General features: G+C 41.0%; 1 protein-coding gene across 6 annotated transcripts in view; it reads left to right on the top strand.

The window, feature by feature from the left end:
* gabra1 (gamma-aminobutyric acid type A receptor subunit alpha1) overlaps positions 1 to 13,222 on the top strand; it is a 29,423-nt gene extending 16,201 nt beyond the window's left edge. For all 6 annotated transcript variants that reach the window (XM_035179541.2, XM_035179543.2, XM_035179546.2 and 3 more), the window contains exons 9-10: positions 8,179 to 8,381; positions 9,033 to 13,222. In XM_035179541.2, coding sequence (XP_035035432.1) covers positions 8,179 to 8,381; positions 9,033 to 9,353 — 524 coding nt within the window. In that variant the 3' untranslated portion in view covers positions 9,354 to 13,222. The remainder of the gene's footprint in view (positions 1 to 8,178; positions 8,382 to 9,032) is intronic.
* The last annotated feature ends 9,345 nt before the right edge of the window (positions 13,223 to 22,567 follow it).

Below are 22,567 nucleotides of genomic sequence, written 5' to 3'. Positions count from 1 at the left end.
AAGTGTACATGTGTCTCGCACCATTAGGATGGCAGGGTACACTGAGCTGTCTCGTCACAGAGGCTCATGCATTGCCTATGTGCAGTATGTCTTCATGTTACAGACCGTCTTGATGAATCATATTCAAAAGTCAACTTAAATAACAAGCGACCAGGAAGCATTCAGTGTCAACACAGAAATATTGCGCCGGGTGTTCATGTTGGATCGAGGTTAATGTTTACTGTGGTCCCACTTCTTGAAATGATTGTTGTGTATGAAGGGGAAATGTTTCCCAGCCACCTCTGCCTCCATTTGTCTTGTTGTGACGTTGCCCCTGCTGCATTTACTGATTATTTTTGAGAGCGGCGCTTGTAAATGGCGCTTTGAACATTCAATGACTACGACATGAGGCAGAGAGATGTCAGAAATGTGAAACAGGCGGCTAACGGCTCGGCAGGAACGGTTTCCCGACGCTGATCGACACAAATAACACCTGATGTAGCGTCGGGCCCCCTTTCAGAAAGGCACATCATCATATACATGATAGCAAATGTAATGATTTTCTGAATAATGTCTGACACAGTCACATTCCCAGCACAGAACAAGTCTAAGTTTAATTTAGTTGCATTCACATTGGGGTTTACCATAACACAAGGTTAAATACACACAGAGATAAATAATAAATCACATACTGTTATTACAGGTACTGTTATAAATATATCGCTTAATTATTACCTCTTATGCACAGAGAAAATACAATTGGTTCAATACACCACAGAACCAAAATGATAAGCAGATCAGCACTGCCTCCATATGAATTCCATTAATTACATCTACATGGATGATTGAATGGATATTCAGACAAAATGCTTCTCATTTGACGTGTGGGCAAATGGGAATTTAATAAGAGTCCCAACTTAATGTCTTGTCATCCAGTGCTTTTGCTCTGTCGGAAATTATTAGGTAAGCAAACGCTTTTTGATAAATGATGAAATTAATGAGAATTTTTATTATGGAGGATTCGCTGTGAGGAATGGGGACAAGCATTACCCCGTGCCCATGATGATCATTAATTAAATCTTCAAAGGGAAAATAAGTTTTAAAATCCATCACTGATGAAAAAACCCTCTTCTCCCTTCATAACACCATTTTTCATTTCACCACTGTCCTCCAATAACACAACTCCATCTTGCCTTCACGTTGCAAAATAATGTGCAAGGGCTGTGGCACCCTGCGATGCCAAAAATTAATCAAGAGCAGCTCCACAAAGACACGAAGTGATAAAGACTCATTATGAGAACAAATATGTGGAGGAAACCAAAGATGTTACATATATTCCATACCCGCAGAATAAAGGACAGACTGCAGGGGAACAAACAAAAACCTACGAGGAAAATTGCACCTGAAAGAAAATATGTCTCTTTTATATAATATATATTTACCACAGGAGCAATGACTAAACTCCACACATGCACTGTAATCACTCCTCCAGCAGACACGTATTCACAGCTTGGTTTCTCCTTGTTTTCATTTCAGCACAACACAATATCAATGCATCACATAGTGCACCGCTACTAATAATAAACAGGCAGCCACTGTAATATTATACTGTTTGTATTGTCTTATTGCTACAGATGTGATCAGGTTTACATTCTCAACACAGATGTTCGATGCTGACAGAGACCCCCCCCCTGCCAACATGCACAAACAAAGCATCGAGAACACAGTTTAAATTACATTATGTGACTATGAAGCACAGCCTCTGCACTAAATCTTCTCCTCAAGCCTGCCCTGTAGATGAATAGGCAATTTGAAAACACAGCAGTGGGTAGAGTTATCTTATTTATCATTGTGCCGATTAAAAGGCTGATTAGTTCATGGCTAGTTCGGTGTACTGGAAAACTGTTGGCAATTTTTTTATTTGCAGTCCAAATGAAAAGCGAAAAGGAAACAGCCACTGATGGCACTGATATGAAGCTCGGTTCTCCTCCCTCCCCCCCCGCTCTCCATTCCCCCGACTCCCCCTCTCCGTCTCTAAGCTGTCAGGGACAAGATTGCCTCCTTCTCCCCACTTTGAGAGCGATTGACTGGGTATTTATTGGTTCTCCCATGATGCTGTTTAATGTACCAGCTCATTAAGGAGCGACACCCTGTGTGTGTGTCTGTGTGTGTGAGTGTCCTGGATGTGTATGTACACAAATGTGAGCGTGTGTGGTAGTCATCAGATATATATATATGTTAGCTATATGTGCACATGTTGGTTGTTTGCCAGTGGGTGCGCATTAAAATTAATGATTACTCGGTGACACAGTGCTGTGTGTGTGTGTGTGTGTGTGTTGTGTTGTGTGTGTGTGTGTGTGTGTGTGTGTGTGTGTGTGTGTGCCAAGGCTGTGGCGCTGGAACACTCATTTAATTCAACTGCCAATCAAGACGTCAATTTGTTTCTTCACTTATGCAAATCAAAGGTGACGTAGCTGAAGATATTGTGCCTCTCAGTCGCCCCCCCCTCCCTCCTGAGGCTTCAGTTATTGATAAGGCCTGCATTAATGAGTAGCCACAGCACTGCGGGGAGATGTTGACAGACGTGCAACAAAGACAGCTTCTCCCCTGGGACCAGTTGAGAGGAAAATGAAAAGTTGCTTGACAACTCCCAACCACCCTCGCCGTGTTCATTCATCAACTGTACTTAGGATACAAGATACAACGCTGCTGCTGCACTCACTGAGGTATTAGCGTGAGATCCAGCTGATCGTCCACATGTTCCCATAAAAGCACAAATCCTGGAAAAGAGATTTACAGGTATATGCAGGGAACCCTATAAAAATGCCACTTTTGTGCACCTGACTTTTATATTGAAGTGTTTAGTGCCAACACAACATTTTTACAATGAGAAATCGTGATAGGATAGTGTTCCCCAAAATTAATACAAACAATTAAAATAGCGTAGTATTTCTTTAACGGATACGTTAAGGCGGCTCTTAGAAAATGGTTAAGGTTTAGTAAGTAGAAAGATAGTGGAGCTCAAGATGGAACATTTTAATAATCAATATTTCAGTATTTCAACCTTTCTTGAGTACCTTTTAAAGGAATTTTTTTTTCCTCCAGTGTGGCTAAGTGCATGCTCACACATTGTGGGAAATATGGATTTCTCTATAACAATGCAAGTTCTTGACCTCCCTATGTAAAGTGCTTTGGGATAATATGTGTTGTGATTTGGCGCCATACAAATAAAAACTGAATTGAATTGAATTGATAGTCCTGCAGTTGTGCAGTCACCCCAGCGACTTCTAAAAGCTTTCTTACAGGCTCTGGCATTCCTTCTTCCATCTCTGCAAATGCATGGCAGGTATTATCGGTGCCATCATTGTTCAGGAGCAGTGGTGCGTGCCACATAGTTCAATTACAGCAACTTTATCACAGGGCTCCTTAGCAACCTGCCTTGATACTGGATTATAAAAAGCATATGTGGTCTTTGAATGAGCAGACGTCCCGCTCCCCCACGCACATTTGACCTCATCCCAGATTTTAATTGTCAAGATTGATGTATTGCCGACTCAGCCAAAACATTGTCAGAGGCAAAATTCTGTCTGGAATCAGGAGGAATTGGAGCAGAGGGAGAGAAAGAGAGAGAGAGAAAAAGAGAGAAAGAGAGAGAGAGCGAGAGAGTGCAGACATTTTCCTGAAAGCTCACTCTTCCCCACAAAGACGTGTCTGCGGTTTGGCCGTGGTCCAGTTGCTGAGCAGTGGAGTTTGCCTGAGATCGGTCAGATTAGCTGAAGCCTGTCATTGAGGGATTGTCAATCAGAGCAATCACTGTATAATAGGAGCGATTAATTATATTAATAGCAAATTTAAAAAATGACTTTGCACCATATGCTGAAAAATTTAGTTTGACCCTAGAGGACAAACAAAGTTGAGTCCATTAATTTATTTTTTATCTATGTCTGGAGCAATTCATCTTCTGATCCACAGGCTTCTAAAGACAGTTGAGCACTAAAACTCCATCAGACTGATCAGCCTGACTGACGTTACATCAGAACTCTACACGCTTCACTTTATTGTGTCAGAAACTGAAAATGTTCTTCCTGTTATTCTATAAGAATGCATATTGGGCTGTTTTCCAACATTTAGCCGTGTAAACTGTTCCTTTGCTGAGGCTGCAGTGATGTGTCTGCCTCACCTTGTTATTTATCACCTTTAATCTACAATTTAATTTCCCCATATTTGCATTCTCGCACCATCTTTCTCCAACGATCGTTTCCTATTTTATATATATATATATATGTGTATCTGAGAGTGAATCCACAAACACAGGCTAAAATCGTATTAGAAGATATGTATCGTATAAATCAAGTGTGGCTGATTGTGCACACTGAGCTAAATTGAGTGGAAGGGACTTTCCAGAATTGAGTTACTCCACTATTAATCCAGTTAGAACTTTCCAGATCAGTGACTTTGTTCATTAACAGCCCTCAAAGCCTCAAGTCTATTAGTTACAACATGTCAAATGGAGTCATTTAAACCCAGCTCTGGAGTCATGTTCTAATGAATCAACCCACTCGTGTTCTAAATGATTCCTAAGCAGAGCTGTCACTGGACGGACACACAGGGGGCGACGGGAAACACAAACCTGGCTGTCCACCTGTACACACACACACATGTACATGCAGATGATTGTAAAAGATACACACAGAAAGAAAAAAAACCCTCAGTGTGCACATGACAAAGCTTTGAACATTTTAAAACGTTTTTTCCTTCTCTCGTGGTATTAAGACGTTGGAGGAGGTGGAAGACTTGTTTCCATGACAACAGAGCTTGTCAAACACAGTAAAGTATATATGATTCCAAGCATCTGGGCTCTTTCATAAGGACTTGTGTAATACCCAGTGGAGCTGCCTTCATCATCCCCCCACTAAAATGAACTGATTTACGGGGCAAACAAAATACAGGTTAAACACCATAATGTGATAACTCCCCTTTCATTCACCGTCGTTTATACCTTTTCTACTCCACCTCACATGTCTCTATAAATTCTTATACATGCTTTCATCCTCCGCTGGACATATATATAGATTTTCTAGTTGTTCCCAATAACAGCTGTCCCTTTGAATACTTCATCTTTCTTATACCTCTGTGGTCCACAAGGACAGTGGCACGGAATGCGAGCTGTCTCTTTTGTGCTCCGGCACCTGCCGAGGCCATGAGTATGCATAATTGCCGGCGAAATCACTCCGCACTGGCTCGGCTCCAACGGAGACTATTCTGGCACTCGCCTCATAAAGCAGTGACACCTTGATGCTAATGTCGCAGAAATCTTAACACGCTGCTGTCAAACTTAAAATGGCATCAACTTCCCCTTGTCATAGATATTGTGGGGAGCGCACATGATCAGGACAAAGAGACAATGAGAGGTATTGGAACATTTTCAGGCGGCTCCACTGTTTGGATTTCTGCCCGTGTTAAGCGCAGCGTGAGATAATTTTTTTGTTGTTGTAGGATGTAGAAAACAAATCGTCTCAGCGAACAGAACAATATTAATGTTTTGCATTTTGTTTAAAAAGCTGCGCGCATTTCCTCATTTATCTCGAGCAAATTAGCTTCATGTGAACATAATTCCGAGCTGAGATAGAGGGGTATATGGAAATCTGGTATGAATACATGAGTAAGCATGACTTAATATTTCCATATCTCCTGCTGCCATGCACCCCCACAACAATGCATCAACAAACCAGTCAATGCCCTACTTAGCAGTGGGTGGGTCGCAGAACAAGGTGTGGATTCTGTGACATCACATGACAGTATTATTACAGTCACTGTAGCATAAAAATGACTTTCAGGCTTTACACCTCAGTGTCTGAATTCAACAGCGGCTACCTTTATCCTGCACATCCTCCCTCTCCATCTGTGCACATACGCAGGAGGCTGAGCTGCGTTGAGGATATTTAATTGGAATCATAATTTATATTTTTTCATTTGTTCAAGCTGTGCTCAGCGCAGTTGTAGTATGTGTTCCTCTTAATTATTCCTCCTTCTGTCCTTTTTTCAGTTCGTTTAAACTGACTATCTACCAGAGACCTTTTTTTTAAAGACCATGCAATGAAAATTTCAACAACAAATTATTTCAGAATAAAATATCTTTGACCTACTTTGTTCTTCCCCCGAAGACATAACGAACACCAGGAATGTATGGTCACGCACCCGATGTACCTAATATTCAGATGCAGTGAATCCATCGGAGGTGTCTTGTTGGCTTATGGCTAATGGCCAATCATTTATCTGGCTCTGACTAATGAGAACATAATACTCATCCTTTATGCTTCATGTCACCGCACCAGAGTCAGCAATGCCAAAATCATGTGAAAAGGGAGTGGGAGGATGAGGAGTCAGTGATTCATCTCTTAACACTTCAGCAGAACAGAGGAGGAAGAGTCCGTGAATCTGAGGGGGAACGGTAACATTTGAGGACGCGTGTAATAACTTAGTATTAGCTGTGTTTGCAGTTTGGAGGTGGTGGAGACAATAACAGAAACATTACATAACTGTAAGTGAATATAATCCACTGTCTTTTGAAACTTGAATCTCTTGAAACTAGTGTGGATTCTGCTGAGCAAATATAACAGGGTCACCATGTTGCAGCTGCTGTTTGATACAAACTCTTTGTAAACAATTGAAAGCCGATGGTCTGCAAATTAGAAAAAGGCAGCTGTAGAATTAGTCATATCAAGTTAAGCAGCTTTCTCTGAGGCATTTCAGAGGCAGGAGAGTCGGCGCATGAATTGATGGTTAGTTCGCCACAAACATGACAAAACCGAGAAAGTTTGAACCAAAGAAAAGTCGTAACAATCAAGTGAATGGAAGGGAACACTGACAGAGAGGAGCGGTTGTGATAAATAGATCATAACAGCACTGACTGACAGTTGAATAAACAACTGTCTGATATAGTCATTGGAGATATTGAGCAATATTCTTCACAGAGGTAGTTTTTCATTTCAGTTGTTAGCTGTTCCCGTCAAGCCTCTTGCAGGGTGGCCTCCTTTTTTCTCATATTTGAATCAGAAGAAGATTTTCTTTAATATCAGAGTTCACTTGATTGTCTGGATCAACAGAGGATTGAAAAGTCACATTGAAAGTTTAAGGTTGAAAAGTTTGCTCAGAATTGAGAGAAAGACACGATCATCCTTTGATGTTTAAAATAAATCGTAAGAAGCGGATTAGCAGACGTTTCTTTGGATCTTTTCAACATTACAGTGTGTGTGTGGGGCTATCATGTACATGTGTGTGTACTGTACATAAACATCTTTCTGCACACACAGCATGTGTGTGGGAGGCTCCTCTCTGCATTTTTCATAGTTCCTGTTGGAGCCAGCTGTTCTTCACCTCCCCACATGATAGCCCAGGCTGAATCGGTGGAGTGATTGCTCCTTAGGCTGATGTTATTTGGTGTGTAAACATCTGCAGTAGCCTGTTCTGTGATGAGCGCCGCATTGTTAGCTGTGCTCTGACCCAGTTCTTCTCCTTCTCTGTGCAGGGTCTTAGCTTCCAGTAGCTAATGTTGCACTTCATTTTCCAGGACGGGCATGCACTCCTTATATCAGGCACTTCGGACAAAGATTGTTTACTCTGATTTATTTTATTGCGGATGCTTTGCCGCTGGTGTGGAGGTCAAATTAAGAGAGAAAGCCTATTTTTCTCTCCTGATAATCAGCAGCAGCATCTCTGAGGCAACTGCATCTCTAAGCTGCATCTGCAGAGATCTCTACCTTTCCGAGTCTATTAAAAGCACAAGCTGCAAGAGTGCTCACACAGATTAATGTGAGTGAACTGCAGGCTCATTGGATTTATTAATATATATAAAAACACTTTCCATGCACAATATGACGTCCCTATATCATGGTACCTTCCCCAATGCTGCATATAAATACTTTGAATTTACTGCCAAACGGTAGCTTATGTCAACAGTAAATTCCCTTTTATGGCACATCACTCCTCTAGAAATGTTTTTATGTTATGAAATTCACAAGGCTGGACGTCTCCAGAAACCAATTTTAAAGGGGTTTCAGATATTTTTATATAATATGGAGTGTTAACATACTTCACCTATTTGATCTTCATACACTTATGATACACAGGTGAGTACCGATAGCAGCCATATGATCTTAGATTTGCTAATCATGTATCGATCTTTGTATTTCCCTGCAGGAGTGACCACTGTCCTGACCATGACCACACTCAGTATCAGTGCCAGGAACTCTCTCCCTAAAGTGGCCTATGCCACAGCTATGGATTGGTTCATCGCTGTCTGCTATGCATTCGTCTTCTCGGCCCTCATCGAGTTTGCCACAGTCAACTACTTCACCAAGAGGGGTTACGCCTGGGATGGAAAAAGTGTGGTACCAGAGAAGGTATGTGAGGCAACTCTTTTGTAATGTCTACCTACAAACATAGAGAAAACAAACAAACAAACATACTATGGCTTGTTGCGGTTATACTGTATGGCACGTGGCTGTGTTTCCAGGAAGTGGATGAACTCCTAATAAGACCTGACACCAGTCACAGAAAATAAATGTTAAAAATTACATGTATGGAGTCCTGTTTAAAATGTTGCACCGGGAGAGTTAGCACTTAGCTGCAGAGGGAGCAAGGCCGAGGCAGGGAACATTTAGTTGTTGTCGCAAGCTCATCTCATAGAAAATGCAATTTCAGTAGCATGACATGAACATGAATAGTTTAGTGTTCATCTTGTGCTTTCTGCTCCACTTGTCTCAATGCTACAGTTAGCAGCGCAGTACTCTCCCTACTCTCCAGCAGTTTTTTAAAAATAAATAGGGCTTAATATTATTTCTTAGATTGCTGAGGTTAATGTTTATATTTAGAAATGCAGCGGGTTCCCATTCAAGTGAATGGGATAGTGGTCTAAGACCACTGTGGACCCTATTGTATGTGGTGGTGAGGAATGAACATTTCAAATATACATGTACAGTCAAAGCTTTAACCCGAACTCTTTGTCCTTTTTTTTTTTTTTCCAAATATTTCCCACACAAAAACAAAATCAGCAAAAGAAGAAGAAGGAGTCCCTCCTCAAGAAGAACAACACCACAGCCTACCCAGCTGCCACTGCTACAGCCTTCGCGCCCAATATTGCCAGGGACCCTGGATTGGCCACTATTGCCAAAAGCGCACCGCCGCCCCCAACCGAGCCCAAGGAGGAGCCAAAGCCCAAACCTCCAGAGGCCAAGAAAACCTTTAACAGTGTGAGCAAGATAGACAGGATTGCCAGAATAGCCTTCCCATTGCTCTTTGGAACCTTTAACTTGGTCTACTGGGCAACTTACTTGAATAAGAAGCCCAAACTGCAGGGAATGGATCCACAATAATCCATGTTTCATTCCTTTTAAATTATATCTGTAATTATTTCACTTTCTTTCTTATTCCTCCTTAAAAAAAAATGTTTATTTTCAGACAAACATGGTGTCCATGCTGGTTTGAATTCCCAGTCGTTGCATTGCTTCTATGTTTACCTAAATTTTGAAGATTTTGAAAAAAGAAAATAAAGGGGAAAAAAGAACGAAAACGAAACTGACTTTTGAGAGGGTGTTGTTCAGCTCTGGGACAATGCTACTAAGAAAATACTAATATAAATATATAGCCAAGAGAATGCTATTCTACAACTGCACATAACCCAAACTTGTTTTCTTTTGTTTCTGTTTCTTTCAAAGTTTTTTTCAATTTTATTTAAACATGTATCACAGACACGGGAAAACATATTTGTGTATATGCATGGGCAAGGCATCGTATCGTTTACGTTAAAAATGTATTTATAATACTGATCAACATTGACTGATGGCTTAGTTTATTTGATATCAGCAGCAAAATGCTACGCTCGGTCTTTGTCAAAATATCTTCCATCCTCTGTAGATGTTTTATGAGGTTGATTATTTCATTCTTCAAAGATATGTTAGGGTTTCTGCAATAGCAATAAAACATGTCTCAGTGGACACACCATTTATTTAGGGATAAAAAAAAAATACTAAAAATCCAATCATCTCTGTGCTCAGCATTGAAAATATTAATTTCCTTTCACAGCAATGTAAATATAATCAAGTGTTAGAGATGTCAATATTATGTTTAAGCTTTGCAAAATGTAACTAAAGGGTATGTTTATTGAATACATGGAAAAGTGAACTTTTATTTTATTTTCATTTTGTTTTTTTGTTTTTGTTTATGATACTTTCTACGAAAAGAGTATATACTGATCTAATTCACGCTTAAGTGACTGTTTCTCACCAAGTTAGCGTTTCCATTCAAAGCTGCTTTCACGATGAAGTAAAATATTGTTCAACTGTGTGTTTGTGTGTACACTGATGGCAACAACAGCAACAACAACATCACCAGTGTAAACCTGAGGTTGACTATTTATGAGTAAGAATGTAAAAAAAAAAGAAAATTCATCTCAAATTCCTGGAGTGCATTTTACATTTAGAATTAAAACACGTATTATTTACTTATTTTGTTTGGTTTTTTTGAGCTTTTAACTATTTATGACGCGGCCTCGTTTAAAAAAACGCCATTTATCGCAGAGTACAGTTAGCATCGCTTAAAGACGAGTGGGGCACACTGAGAAGGAAGTGCCTTTTTACCGATATCCCAGTTGAAGGTGTGATGGCTGTTACTTTGCATATTGATGGCGCAATCCGTATTTTCCATCCCACTGTTTCCCCCGACCGTGTCTCCCTTCAGCCGAAAGTTTAAAACATAACACTCAGAAAGTACCAGCTACACTGCCTTCAGTATCACATGGCCGTTTGGACTCATTTGTTGCCGCTTGTTGGTGAGCAACAGCGAGAGACAGGGACAGAGACAGAAAGAGACAAAGAGAGGGAGGAGACGCTGAGTCGAAGTGGCACTGTAATCTTACTTTAGCCGGCGCTGTGTTTCGCACAGAGGACTTGTCTTGTAGTTCTACGATAGTGACGAAGATGAATATATTTTTGTAGCATGATGTCAATCCCCCTTCCGAGTTAAAAAAAAAACAACAGAAACTAACGCAAATGTAAAAAGAATGCTTTCGTTTTTATATATTTTTTTCTCTTGAACATTGCTTGCTCTTTTTTTTCTTCTTTAAAACCTAGAAAAGACACACACACACACTTTAGAGAAACACTTCTTCTCTGATGTGGCACGTTAAGGTTTCTGAACGGTCCATTTCAAATTATGTTAATGTAGCAATATTAATGAGCAAGGGCTTTTCTTAGGAACTGAACCTGACACTCAGTCTGGGGGTGATATCCATTGTAGCTTTACATTGACCCCTCCTACTTGTAGTTTCATCAGTATGCTGTACATAGAGATCAGACTAATTATTTAGATTTTACGCAAAGTATCAATGCATTGTGCATCCATCCGGGGTCCAGACGCATTTGGCTCCCGCTCTTATCTTTGTTCTGCAAAATCTCCACATTCCTCGCCGTAGAGTGGGGGTGCATTGCATTGCATTATACGCTCTGGGCGTGCTTTTTTTGGGGGGAATATGTTTTACAGGGCACTGAACAGGCCAAAAGCATGCAAGGACTCTCTGTGTGTCTGTGCACTGAGGTGAAGAGATCACACTTTCGCCAGAGGGTAACAAAAAAAGACATTGGTGGTTGTTGCTATTGTTATGATTTGCATCATCATTATGGCTAATACTGAACCTGTCCCCTGATGGCAGACGTCTTCGCAGGCTTACGCCAGCTGTCTACTGTTCACAGCCACTTTACCTACAAGCAGAGGGTCAAGGAACTGCAGAAGTTCAGGGTGAAGAGTTGTATAAAGATATTTGAATTCTAAACTATTGTATGTATGTTTATTATCATGAAGAAAAAATATATATACATATGTAAAATACATAATGCATACAGTATTTGATTATATTAATGAAGATATTAGCTAAGATGATGATGAATATTGTTTGTATTATCAACCTATTGTTATGCATTTTGCACATTTAGAAGAACAATAACATTTACTTTTATGTAGTCAGCTTTGTGCTATGCAAGGACAGCTTCGAACCACGTCATCGACCTTCTCTCCCTGATCATTGTGTTTCAGATTCCCAAGCTATTATAAAAAAAAAAAAGAAATTTAAAAAAAAGCTTGGCTTTTATATCAGCTGTGCAAACCATTAGCTTATTTTGTTTTGTTTTCCAACCATGGCTAAACAGGGTGACGACAAAGAAAACAGTGGATTATCTCTTTTGTTTGCGCTTTGGATTTTTGTCGATGGTTGAGGACAAAATTGCTTTCATCGTTGATTGCACTTTTTCCTCTAGGGACATGCAATAAAGTGACTGGACTGAGAAACCAGGAGAAAAAAACTATAACGAGATCACCTTGTTGATAATATTTCTGTTCACTCCTCGAGCTTGTATGTCATTACAGAAATTGTGGCAGGTGAAAATGTTATTTTGCTCAATGGGTCTTTTTTTTTTTCTGCTTTCCAAAGCTCAATGATAAAACAGGGAGCGCCAGAGAGTTTGACTTTGAGACGGGAAAAGTGAGTTTTGTACACTTTTCTGCTGGGATTGTTTTTGATACGCCCCCCTATCTTGCACTCCAAGCAGGATCAAAAAACAGACGCCATAGACCATTTACAAATATATCGAGCCAGGTCTGGTTTTGCTACACCACGCTCCAGAGAGAGGGAATGTGAAATATGAGGCACAGTGCAATCATGAGCTTCCAACTTTAACCTTCACACTCATATGCAGAGCACCCATGTAAATATCACATTTGTAGGCACGTCACTCATTTGTTTCCTTACGTTTGATGCAAGGTCCATTGCAGTTCTCAGCAGCACTTGCTTTTCAACACTGAGTTTTTTGGTTATTCCTAAATACCTACTGGAGTTTTTTCTTGTATTTTTATCAAGCAAAATATGTTCTGATTTTCACTGAAATGTAAAAAAAAAAATACTAATTTTCTAAAGCACAACAGTTGATAACGGTAAGAGAAATGATAGATTAGAGACTGTATACACACGGACACGGACACGGACATCCATACACTTTCACGATGCACACAGACATACACACTGTACACGGGAATGTGTTCGGAGTTCAGTGACACGGACGAAGGGTTCTGATGGGTGTAGATGAAACGGTGAACCTTCTGTAAATGTTTTCTTTTGTTTCTTTTGGTTATGATATGGCCCCTGTAGAATCTGATTCTCTGCATTAGTCTTTAAATAAAAAGAAAACAAAGTGAAGTCGTGCCTTTCCCTCTGTCCTTGTGTGCTATGGATTTACCAGACGGAGATCTTTGTCTTTGTCTGGTCCGGTTTGAAGTTCACTGATCACAAGTGGTAAAAGTGGAAATCATTTACTACTCTGCAGGTTTAAAAATGTGCTATATTATACAATATGTGTCAATTTTGTATTTTAAAACACAGAAGAAGATTTTTATTAGGACCGAGACTGAAGGATCGTTTCTCAGTCTGTCAGTCGGTCAGTCAAACATTTCACCACAATATCTAAGATGGGTTGCAATAGAATTTCAGGCAGGCAGGCATGTGTTGCCTAAAGGCTGAATCCCTCTGACTTTGTTGATCCTCAATAATTTCCCAAGGTGCCACCAACATCATCCAGTGAGATATTTCAAAATCTACTTTCTAGACGGGAAGAATTTTGGCACAGATAATCCTCTAAACAGTAAACATTTTGATTATCCTCTAACATTTCATCTGGTGTCATTATTTGCTTAATAACTTAACTTAACACTACCATCACTGATTTAATTCCTGTAAGCCTCTGCTGTAATTTATGTTTTGAACTAATTAGTGAATGTCTGCAAGCTAACACGCTAAACCAAGAAGTGGTTACCAAAGATGGCCAACATTATACCAGCTAGCATGGCTGCAGTCTGAATGTATGCTGAAGTCCGAGCCCATGTTTGTGACACCTTTAAGTAACCTTGACCCTAAATCCCAACCCCACACCCCTTCACCTAACTGCATCCAATGTTTTAAAAGATGTTATGATTCCTTCATTTGTTAGCAGTAGTAAGGATAAAAACAGGAGAGTGGAACCGGGAGTTGTATGAAATGCAACGGCTGTCAAACTGAGGACATTGGCGTTCTGTGGTACGTTAACATTAAGGCGAATGTGGCACAGCCCGGCACAAACCAACTTTATAAGTCAGCGCAGTTTGTTTTCCAATGAGCCAAAAAGTTCCAGCCGATACAAAGCAAGAATAAAAGCAAATGTAGAACAAATGAGAACTTTATTTTTATTATAATTATCATTATTTATATTATTAGTGGTGGTCACTGTGGTCGCAGTTGACTTAGCAGTCCAACCCTCTCTCAAACGGACATCTGAAATTTGTTGCTCATAATTTATCTCCTCACTCTTTCCCCTCTTCTTCTCCTGCCTCTTTTCTTAAGCCTCCACCTCATCCCCGTCTTCTCCCACCCTGCCATGAGACTTTAGGTGCAGGGGAACGTGCGCTTCTTCCTTAAAAGCATGTGAGCTGCCAAGCCCTGAGACTGTTATGTAATAAAGCTGCTTCTCGCTTGCAGAAGAGCAGCTAAAGTAGAGGCGTTTTCCCCCCCTCTCTTTCTCTCTGCCTGGTTCTCCTCCTCCTCCTCCCTCTGTCTGTCACTTTTTACCCTCATAGGCACCGATTACCATGTTTAATTTTTCTCTCGATATGCATTATTATTCATAGTTGAATTTGACAAAAGCATTGTGTGGATAACTATTGGCACAAGTATTTCCCGATCGTCCCCTAGTTTTCCTAGAAACTCCATTTAGAGTCTGTCCATGAATCTTGTTTTTGCAGGAATTAATGTCATTTAAACCAATCCCTTCATAATACATTTTGTCAAAATTTAGCACTAACTGCAAAAAAATAGCAAATCAGAGAAATGGTTGCCGGTGATCACCTTTCTTAACACAAAATAATCCAACTCGGCTACATGCAAAATCCGCAAACAAACATAACGTGGCTTCCAATTTTCATAATTCTTATATTTTTTGATGTATATATTTTTAAAACACTCATACTGTAGGCCTTGTTAACTCACAGTATTTCTAGTATCCACATGGAAGGAAGATCTAATTTAAAACACTGTTTGTTTTGCTGCATATAAATCTCTAGTGGCCCAATCACAGATCCGATTGCATCCATCTCTTGCTTTTCGAGGATTATATGCAAATCTGAGTTGGCGGGCTACACCAAACCTGTAGGTGGTGGTAACTGACATGGTGCTGATTGATAATGGCCAAAGAAACAGAAGAGAAGTGAGTTCCGTCGAAACAAGTTGACTTGCTAGCTGAGAAAGTTTGATTAATTAGGAAAGTGACAGTTAGATATTGTTTTTGTTTCCTTTCTTTTAATTTGTTTGAGTCCTTTCTGCTTTTTCTGGCCTATCTCTCAGCGGCCAATGGGATTAATTGTTAATTATCAGGGCTACACATTTATCAAAGCCACCCTAATGGGCAGTGAGCATTTGTAATATATATAAATAAAGGTGGTCAACTTTTATTGAATTTTGTTGATGAAAAGAGGGGACATTTTGGGGCATTTATCCGATTAGTGCACCCAAAAGGAATTACATAAATGTGACATCTCTCAGACAAATATCTTTCTGGTGAAGGTTTACAGAGATAACGAAGGCTTCAGATCAGCCAAAGGGGGAGCGAGCAGTCACTCTGTCTTTCTCATACACGTCCCAGGTACCTTGTGCCACGTCCAATTCTCCAGGCTCTAAATCCTCGGGCTCGAGCCACATCAGGGGCTCACATCTCCTGAGATTTCTATCAGTTCTCTCCCTGCTTGCTCATTCTTCTGTCCCTTTGCTTCAGCGTCTCACTCTTTTTTCCATCGCCGACTGTCTCTCTTTCCCCCAATTACCCTTTGGAAGACTTGCAGATTACTTGGCCAGGTATCGGGATTTGTGATTTGTTTTTCTCCCTTCAGTTGAAATGAATAAATGAATACATTAGCATCGGTAAGGAAAACACAATTGCAGCGAAAGCTAATTACCTGGCGTTTACTGAAAGAAAATGTTAATGTTATAAAGGTTCCGTGCCCAAGGACAAGCACTGTTTATATTTTTAACAATATTGTGTTCCTGTGCCACAAACTGTTTAAATACAGTAGAAACTCCACACCCTTATCTGTTTCTTTTTCCAGGGTTGTTATTTTCTTAAAGTCAAATTAGTCATTTATTATTCTCAGCAGGGTTTAAGGAGTCAATACAGGGTTGGGCTCAAGGCATCTTTTCGCATCGTGAATTCCATCCACTGTGAAAAGCTCTTCCTGAATAGAACCTTGGATAAAAATGAAATGTCTGGTCCATAATGGCAAAATGTCAGGCTGTAATGTAAGGCGGTGACACCAACCTTTGGAGGAAGGACTCAGTGCAGGTTTTTGGTTTATCCGTCCATGTGCTGTAATATCACAGTGATGGAATGGAATAAAGAATATTAACTACATTTCTGAATAGAGGCAAGTTTTTACCCAGAACATGAATTCTTGTCCTTTCCATTCCGATATTTACCTCCCCCCTCTCCCTTTTTGCTTGTTTTTTTTTGGTTTCCACCATTCCACCATCTTCATCTCCTAAATGCTCCACTGCCAAATTGCTGCTAACTTTGTCTGCAGTTAACTATTTGGGGATGTGCGGAGAGCAGAGACTTGTCCCTGAAACCATCTGTCTTCTGAGGCTGGAATTGAGATTAATAAAAATATGTGGCTGTCGACCAGAACAGTAAAGCTGCAGGAAGTATAAACAAAACAATCAGCTGAAAGAGACAAAAACAAGGAGCTAAGGAGAACCTGAAGAGCAGAGTTGCAAATTCTCTGCGAGTTTATTAGCACGAGTGACTCCTTCCATTACACGTGGCCACTTGCTTGAGTTTAATATTTAAGCAAAGGGTTTTAGTTATTTTTTAAATACTAGGATAAATACTTTTTTTGATTGCTCCAGGGATAATCTGCCGTCACGGACTCTCCTCCAAGGGGATGTCAAACACCTGTCTGGTGTTTCTAATAAAAACCCTCCTCACCAGAGAAAAGCAATGTGAGAAGTGAATCATCGCATTCATCAAACGCTTCCGATTTGACTTCCTGCGCTGCGTTTTCTGTTGTTTTGACACTTAACCCCCAATTGAACTCCTGAACTAATTCCAGCCTCATTGGATGTCGGCCCAGTCTCCCTGAGGGGCTCTGTCGCACTGCATGAGATTTCCACAAATAACCGAGACACAACACAGCCTCACGTAACGAAAGGATCGACCTCGAATGTGTTTGGATGCAAATGCTACACAAAAGGATGTCCCACTTGAGGGACGTTACTATTTGCATAATGTTGCAACGAACGCAGAAAATGGCGTCTCTTCAATATGGCCCGGACCAGCTCGTGGAAGCCTGAGCGATGCAGACTTTAGCCCACAAGCTGTTCCTTTGCAATGGGGATAATGTTAGTCACATAATATGACATTTGCAGAGCCACCACAGTGACAGGTTTATCTGAATGAGGTAGTCGTTAAGCCTTGGTTGAATGCTGCAAAATACTGGGCATCAGCTAATGATGGTGAAAGCAGCCGAAGGCGAGACTCGTCAGTCCAGAGGAAAGACTGGGCGATGGCAGGCATAAGAATGGAACATAGTCTCCAGGCTATCATGATATCATCAGCGTATTATCTTTCCTCCTGCAGCTCTCATTAGAATACAAACTTCCTCTCTTTTGTCTTCTCCGTTTTAAATGGACTTTCTCGGACCAGAGTGTTTCTCAAACCTTATCTCCACAGTTTTGTCCTTGTCTCGCACGTTGTTTTGAAGTTGACATCCAGGGTCGTCCGAACCACTGATCTCCCATTCAACCACCCCATCAGTTTTGACTGCAATTGATGTGTTGTTACTCCGCTCTCCAGGTGGAGTGAGCTCGTGTCTAGAGTGAAATGAGGAACGGCAGAAGGCGAGCGCAAATAACCAAAGGCGAGCTGAGGGTCAAACGAGTGGGGACTGATGGTGGGGTGGGGGGGGGGCTGAGATGATAGACTGACGTGAGGGAGGAGATGATCATCAAGGACAAGTGAAAGTCCAGAGGCAGAGAAAGTCAAAGAAAAAAGTTAAATTGAGGAAAGGGGGACGTGAAAAGACCACGGGAGCCAAATGGGAAATACAAGGGTTATTATAGAGGAATGTGAACTATAGGAAGGATTGTGCGATACAGGGGAAAAAATATATGGGAGGGGTCCCTAGAGAGAGATGAAAAATCATCCAAGAAGTAGAATGAAATGAGAGAGAGTTGAGAAAAGGGCTCAGTAAACCCCAGGAATGATCAGGGGTGTGAAGATCAGAGAGCAGAGATGTTATAAAGTGTAAAGCCCCTTGAAGAAACACCCAAAGAAGCTGGTTTGACAACATATTCTAATTATTTGTCGGTGTGTAATCGTGTTCTCAAGTCTCTAATCAGCTTTGCCCTGTTCTTTTCCTCTTTCATCTCGCCTTCCTTCACTTCTCAACATCTTATTACCTTTTTTTTTCTTCAAGATCTGCCTCTTCCATCCTCCTCCACATCTGAAAAACATGTGATGGACTTTAATAGAACAAAAGCCGCTTTGTTATCGACAGAGTTACGCTCCCTGTCCGTGGAACACGCGTTCAGTTTAAATGTAGGGTTGCCTTGCATAATGACACTTTTATGTGCTTTCCACTTGCCAAGTATCCTGAATGAGGAGAGGCCTTCAGCTTGGTACAATCCATAGTTATATTTAATATCAGACAACACGGGAGTGATTTATATGGCTTTGATCCCCAAATGTGGCCTGTCCCATTAAAGTAGGGCTTTCATGTGAAATTAACTGGTTTTCTGACTCCGAAACAGAAACACCACTTCAACCCCACCAGTTAATAAGAGCCACAGACCAATAGAGGCTTACGGAGCCCCCTGATACTTTGCACCAGTGCAAAAATACAATTAGTTTAGCTCTTGTGAAATAATGGAACGGAATAATAATTACAATAACTGTGGGATGCAGAATCTTTCAAGTCGTAGCAACCAAATCGGTACATTCATTAAAATGATGAGCAGAACATCTGTTTGCAGTACATTTCCTGCCTTTGTGCGGCTGTCTCGAGGTCCCTGTGGATTCGGTGACCATATCTGCAGCGTGCAATCCATTCTTTGTGGCAATACAACCGGATTTATGTGGAACAAATTCGACCTGTTTGCAGTTTTGAATTCTTTTTTATCCCAAACAATGTCCCTGGCTTTAGTTTCGCTGCAGTAAGCTAGTTGGCTACACAGTCGGTAAACACTGTCTAATTCTTGAAGGTCAAAGTATAAATACTCTTGGATCCTATGTGGACAATGTGTTTGCTTTGTTCGGCGCGGGGCTGTTTGGAACCATTTTTTGGGGTGGAAATGACTTTCCGCGCAGGGTGTTATCAGAATGTGTGTGCTGTCAGCTGTCTTGTATTAATATAGGCTCCAGTAGGCTCGTATAGTATTGACCCGATGCAGCTGCTGTGCTGCGCCTGTCACAGCTAGAAGGTCCGCTGAGCACCAGGCAAACACACAATTTGTAGTAGGTAGGTAAGAAGCTAAAGAACTAAATAGATTTACAGCTTCACCTTGGCCAGTTACATATGATTCTGTATCAAGTGGTTATTGTGTGTGAAAGTCGATGGTGTACATGTTACGCTCATATCTACTTCATGTGTTTGTGTGTGTTTTGTGTGTGTGTGTGTGTGTGTGTGTGTGTGTGTGTGTGTGTGTGTGTGTGTGTGTGTGTGTGTGTGTGTGTGCGTCCTGCCTGAAGCTGTGTTCCTCTCCTTTTCACTCCCATAAATCACGCTGTAAACCCACGTTTACCACGGTCAGCTCAAGCATAACCTGGTTACAGTTCCTCTTTGTCTCGCGCCCCGTTCAACCTGAGCACTGTTTCACCCTTCAGGGATTCTGAAGGGATCACTTGTGTTCATTCCTCCCTTGTAATATTCACTCAGCATCCCCCCTCTTTCTTTTCCTCTCCCTCCATCTGTTCCCATTCCTCCCAATTTCCCTCCTCTCCTCAAGGCCGTCCGGACGTTCTTTGTCAAAACCAATAGCTGCCACGCGTATCTCTAACAAGCTCCGCTGTTCAAAAGGCTATGAAGCTCACTTCTGCTCAGCCACACATTGCCATTCAATCATATCTCGTTACCATGACTTGCCCCTTTGAAACCATCTATTCTGGGAGGGGAAAATGGCTGCTCAAAGGGCACAAGTTCTATCAAATTCAATCACAAGAGCATAACATTTCTTCCCTATCGCATTTTCTTCCTCCAGATAATTTTCACCGTGGACTTTCAGAGAGAGTTCTGGCCTGTTTTCTACTGGGGATTACTGCGCAAAACTGACTTCCCGTACTGCGACACTGTGCCAGCTGTAACCGCATTAAATGTATTGGCTTGTACATGTACAAAATAAAATGTCCTCAAGAGGCCGGTGCTTTTCCAGTCTCAAGAGCGTAAATCAATAAAGAACTTACAGGATAACACGGAGTGTGACCGAGGAAGCACAGTGTGAACCATTAATTGGATGTACAGCTATTCTGTAAGTTCTGCAGTTATGAGGAGAGTCATTTGAAGAAAACCACACGAGAAGAGGGCACTTCTCTGTTGTAATATTTCCACATGGTGTCAAAACCTCTCTATAAAAAAATGTGGGCTCGTTCAAGAGCCTTTTATCTGTAGATGTATGTGTTGGCTCTCAATCCTCTGTGCTGTATATGGTTAGGCAGCACGTATAGTGGGCTGCACCATAAATCACACCTTGATGGACTGTGTGCTTTGAATCGACATATCTCACGTCACCTCCCAAGGGATTCATGGGATGCTAAAAAATCCATCAGCAGTTATGGGTTCGACGTAAATGACGGGGAAGGCAAATGGATCCTGATCAGACCAGGAGCAAAACATATGGCGATGTCCTCCAGTGTGACTCCTAACAGAGCGAATAGCAGCTGTATAGTCGGAAGATAATGTGCTGCAGGTTCTAAAGGACGAGGATCAGAGATTTTCAATGAAAGATTTGGAATTGCGAGTGCACACAGACTGTTTATGTTTTCACCCCCTGTCCATTTGGTTTGTTTATCAGCAGAAAACAACAGAACAGATTTCATAAAGAAGCTTGGTTGAAGGTTGGCACATGGGTCAGGAAAGATTTACTTGAATTTTGGCAGATTAATGGATTTTTATAACACTTTCATCCAAATTGTGATTTTTTATTTTTTTATTACACTTCCACCAATTTTCCAATGAATAGTGTCTGTATCTTGAAAAAACTGATATATAAAAGCGGACTGATATCTGTAAGTGGTGCAGATCCAAATACAAAACTGGATCATGCTGATTAAAATGTGGTTTTAAGCGGGATAGGTTTTTTCAGTCACTGCACAGTAACACATAGTGTGACAAACCTGCATCTACCTCCAATGTGAAGCTGAGATTGGATGTGGATTTAATTGGGAATCAGCAGCTTATAATTATCTTGGGTAGTTTTAGAACTATGTCCAAACGAACATGGCGTAATCGGTGTGAAATTTAAAGGGGCTGTTGGCAGATGTATTCGTTCTACTGAGTCATTCTAGTTGATTATTTTTGACATGTATTTAAATAGGACCTCGTGTCTGTAGAATGTGCGTTAGGTTATATTAGCCAAGTGTAGAAGTGTATAGCAGATATACTGTGTGGTTGTAGGTTTGTGGGGGGAAGACGTTTTTAGCTGTCAACCGGAGTGGTTTGTGTGAATAAATGGATTTTTGAATTCCAATAAATCTAGTCAGAGCGAGAGAACTGACAGATTGAACATTGCAACATTTAACAGCAAAACAGATCAGGTCAGTTATCATCTTGTGAGCTGTACACACACTTTATTTCTATTCGTCTCAGCAGTGAGCTGTCAGGACAAGAAACGGACTTGTTCCAAATATAAGTAATGTGGGCACTCATGTGGATTGTAATTATACGTGTTTGCCACCTCAGTGTCCTATGTGGTAATAACATGGAGCTGTGATGGCAGTGAATCAGTGTAGCGTAACACAGACATACAGATGTGGAAGTATAGTCCACTGGTTGGTTCTGTTGCCAATGACTATGATAAAAAAAAAGAAAGACGCTATTTCACAGTAGCTGCACTGCACAAGATACCGGTCTTAGTAAACACCACCCAGACTTCTATCTGTGTCCAGCATCAGGACATGACATTCAGCGAGCCTGATTCATTATTTTTTTAAAGCAGCTTTTTTTCTGAGCAACACTGTCACAATGCGCCGATGTTTGAGATTCAGAGATTTCAGGATGCAGCGGGCCATTTAGGAGAAGATTGGGGAAACATGTCTTCCTTTTCTCAAATACAGATGTAGCACTGTTGTTCGGGGGCAATTATTTCATATTACATGAGGGTATGCCCGAGGCTCTCTCTCATAAATTCTCCTTCTCAAACACAGAAGAGGCTGTAGGACTTTAAGTGATCGTGTTCTTTTACTGTCGTATTTTTGAAAGTAGAGTAACGGGGGCTGTGCCAACACCAAGCTGTGTGGTTTGAACGTATATTGTA

Source organism: Hippoglossus stenolepis, chromosome 15 (genome assembly GCF_022539355.2).
Source record: "Hippoglossus stenolepis isolate QCI-W04-F060 chromosome 15, HSTE1.2, whole genome shotgun sequence".
Lineage (NCBI taxonomy): Eukaryota > Metazoa > Chordata > Actinopteri > Pleuronectiformes > Pleuronectidae > Hippoglossus > Hippoglossus stenolepis.
This window is presented reverse-complemented; position numbering and strand designations above follow the sequence as displayed.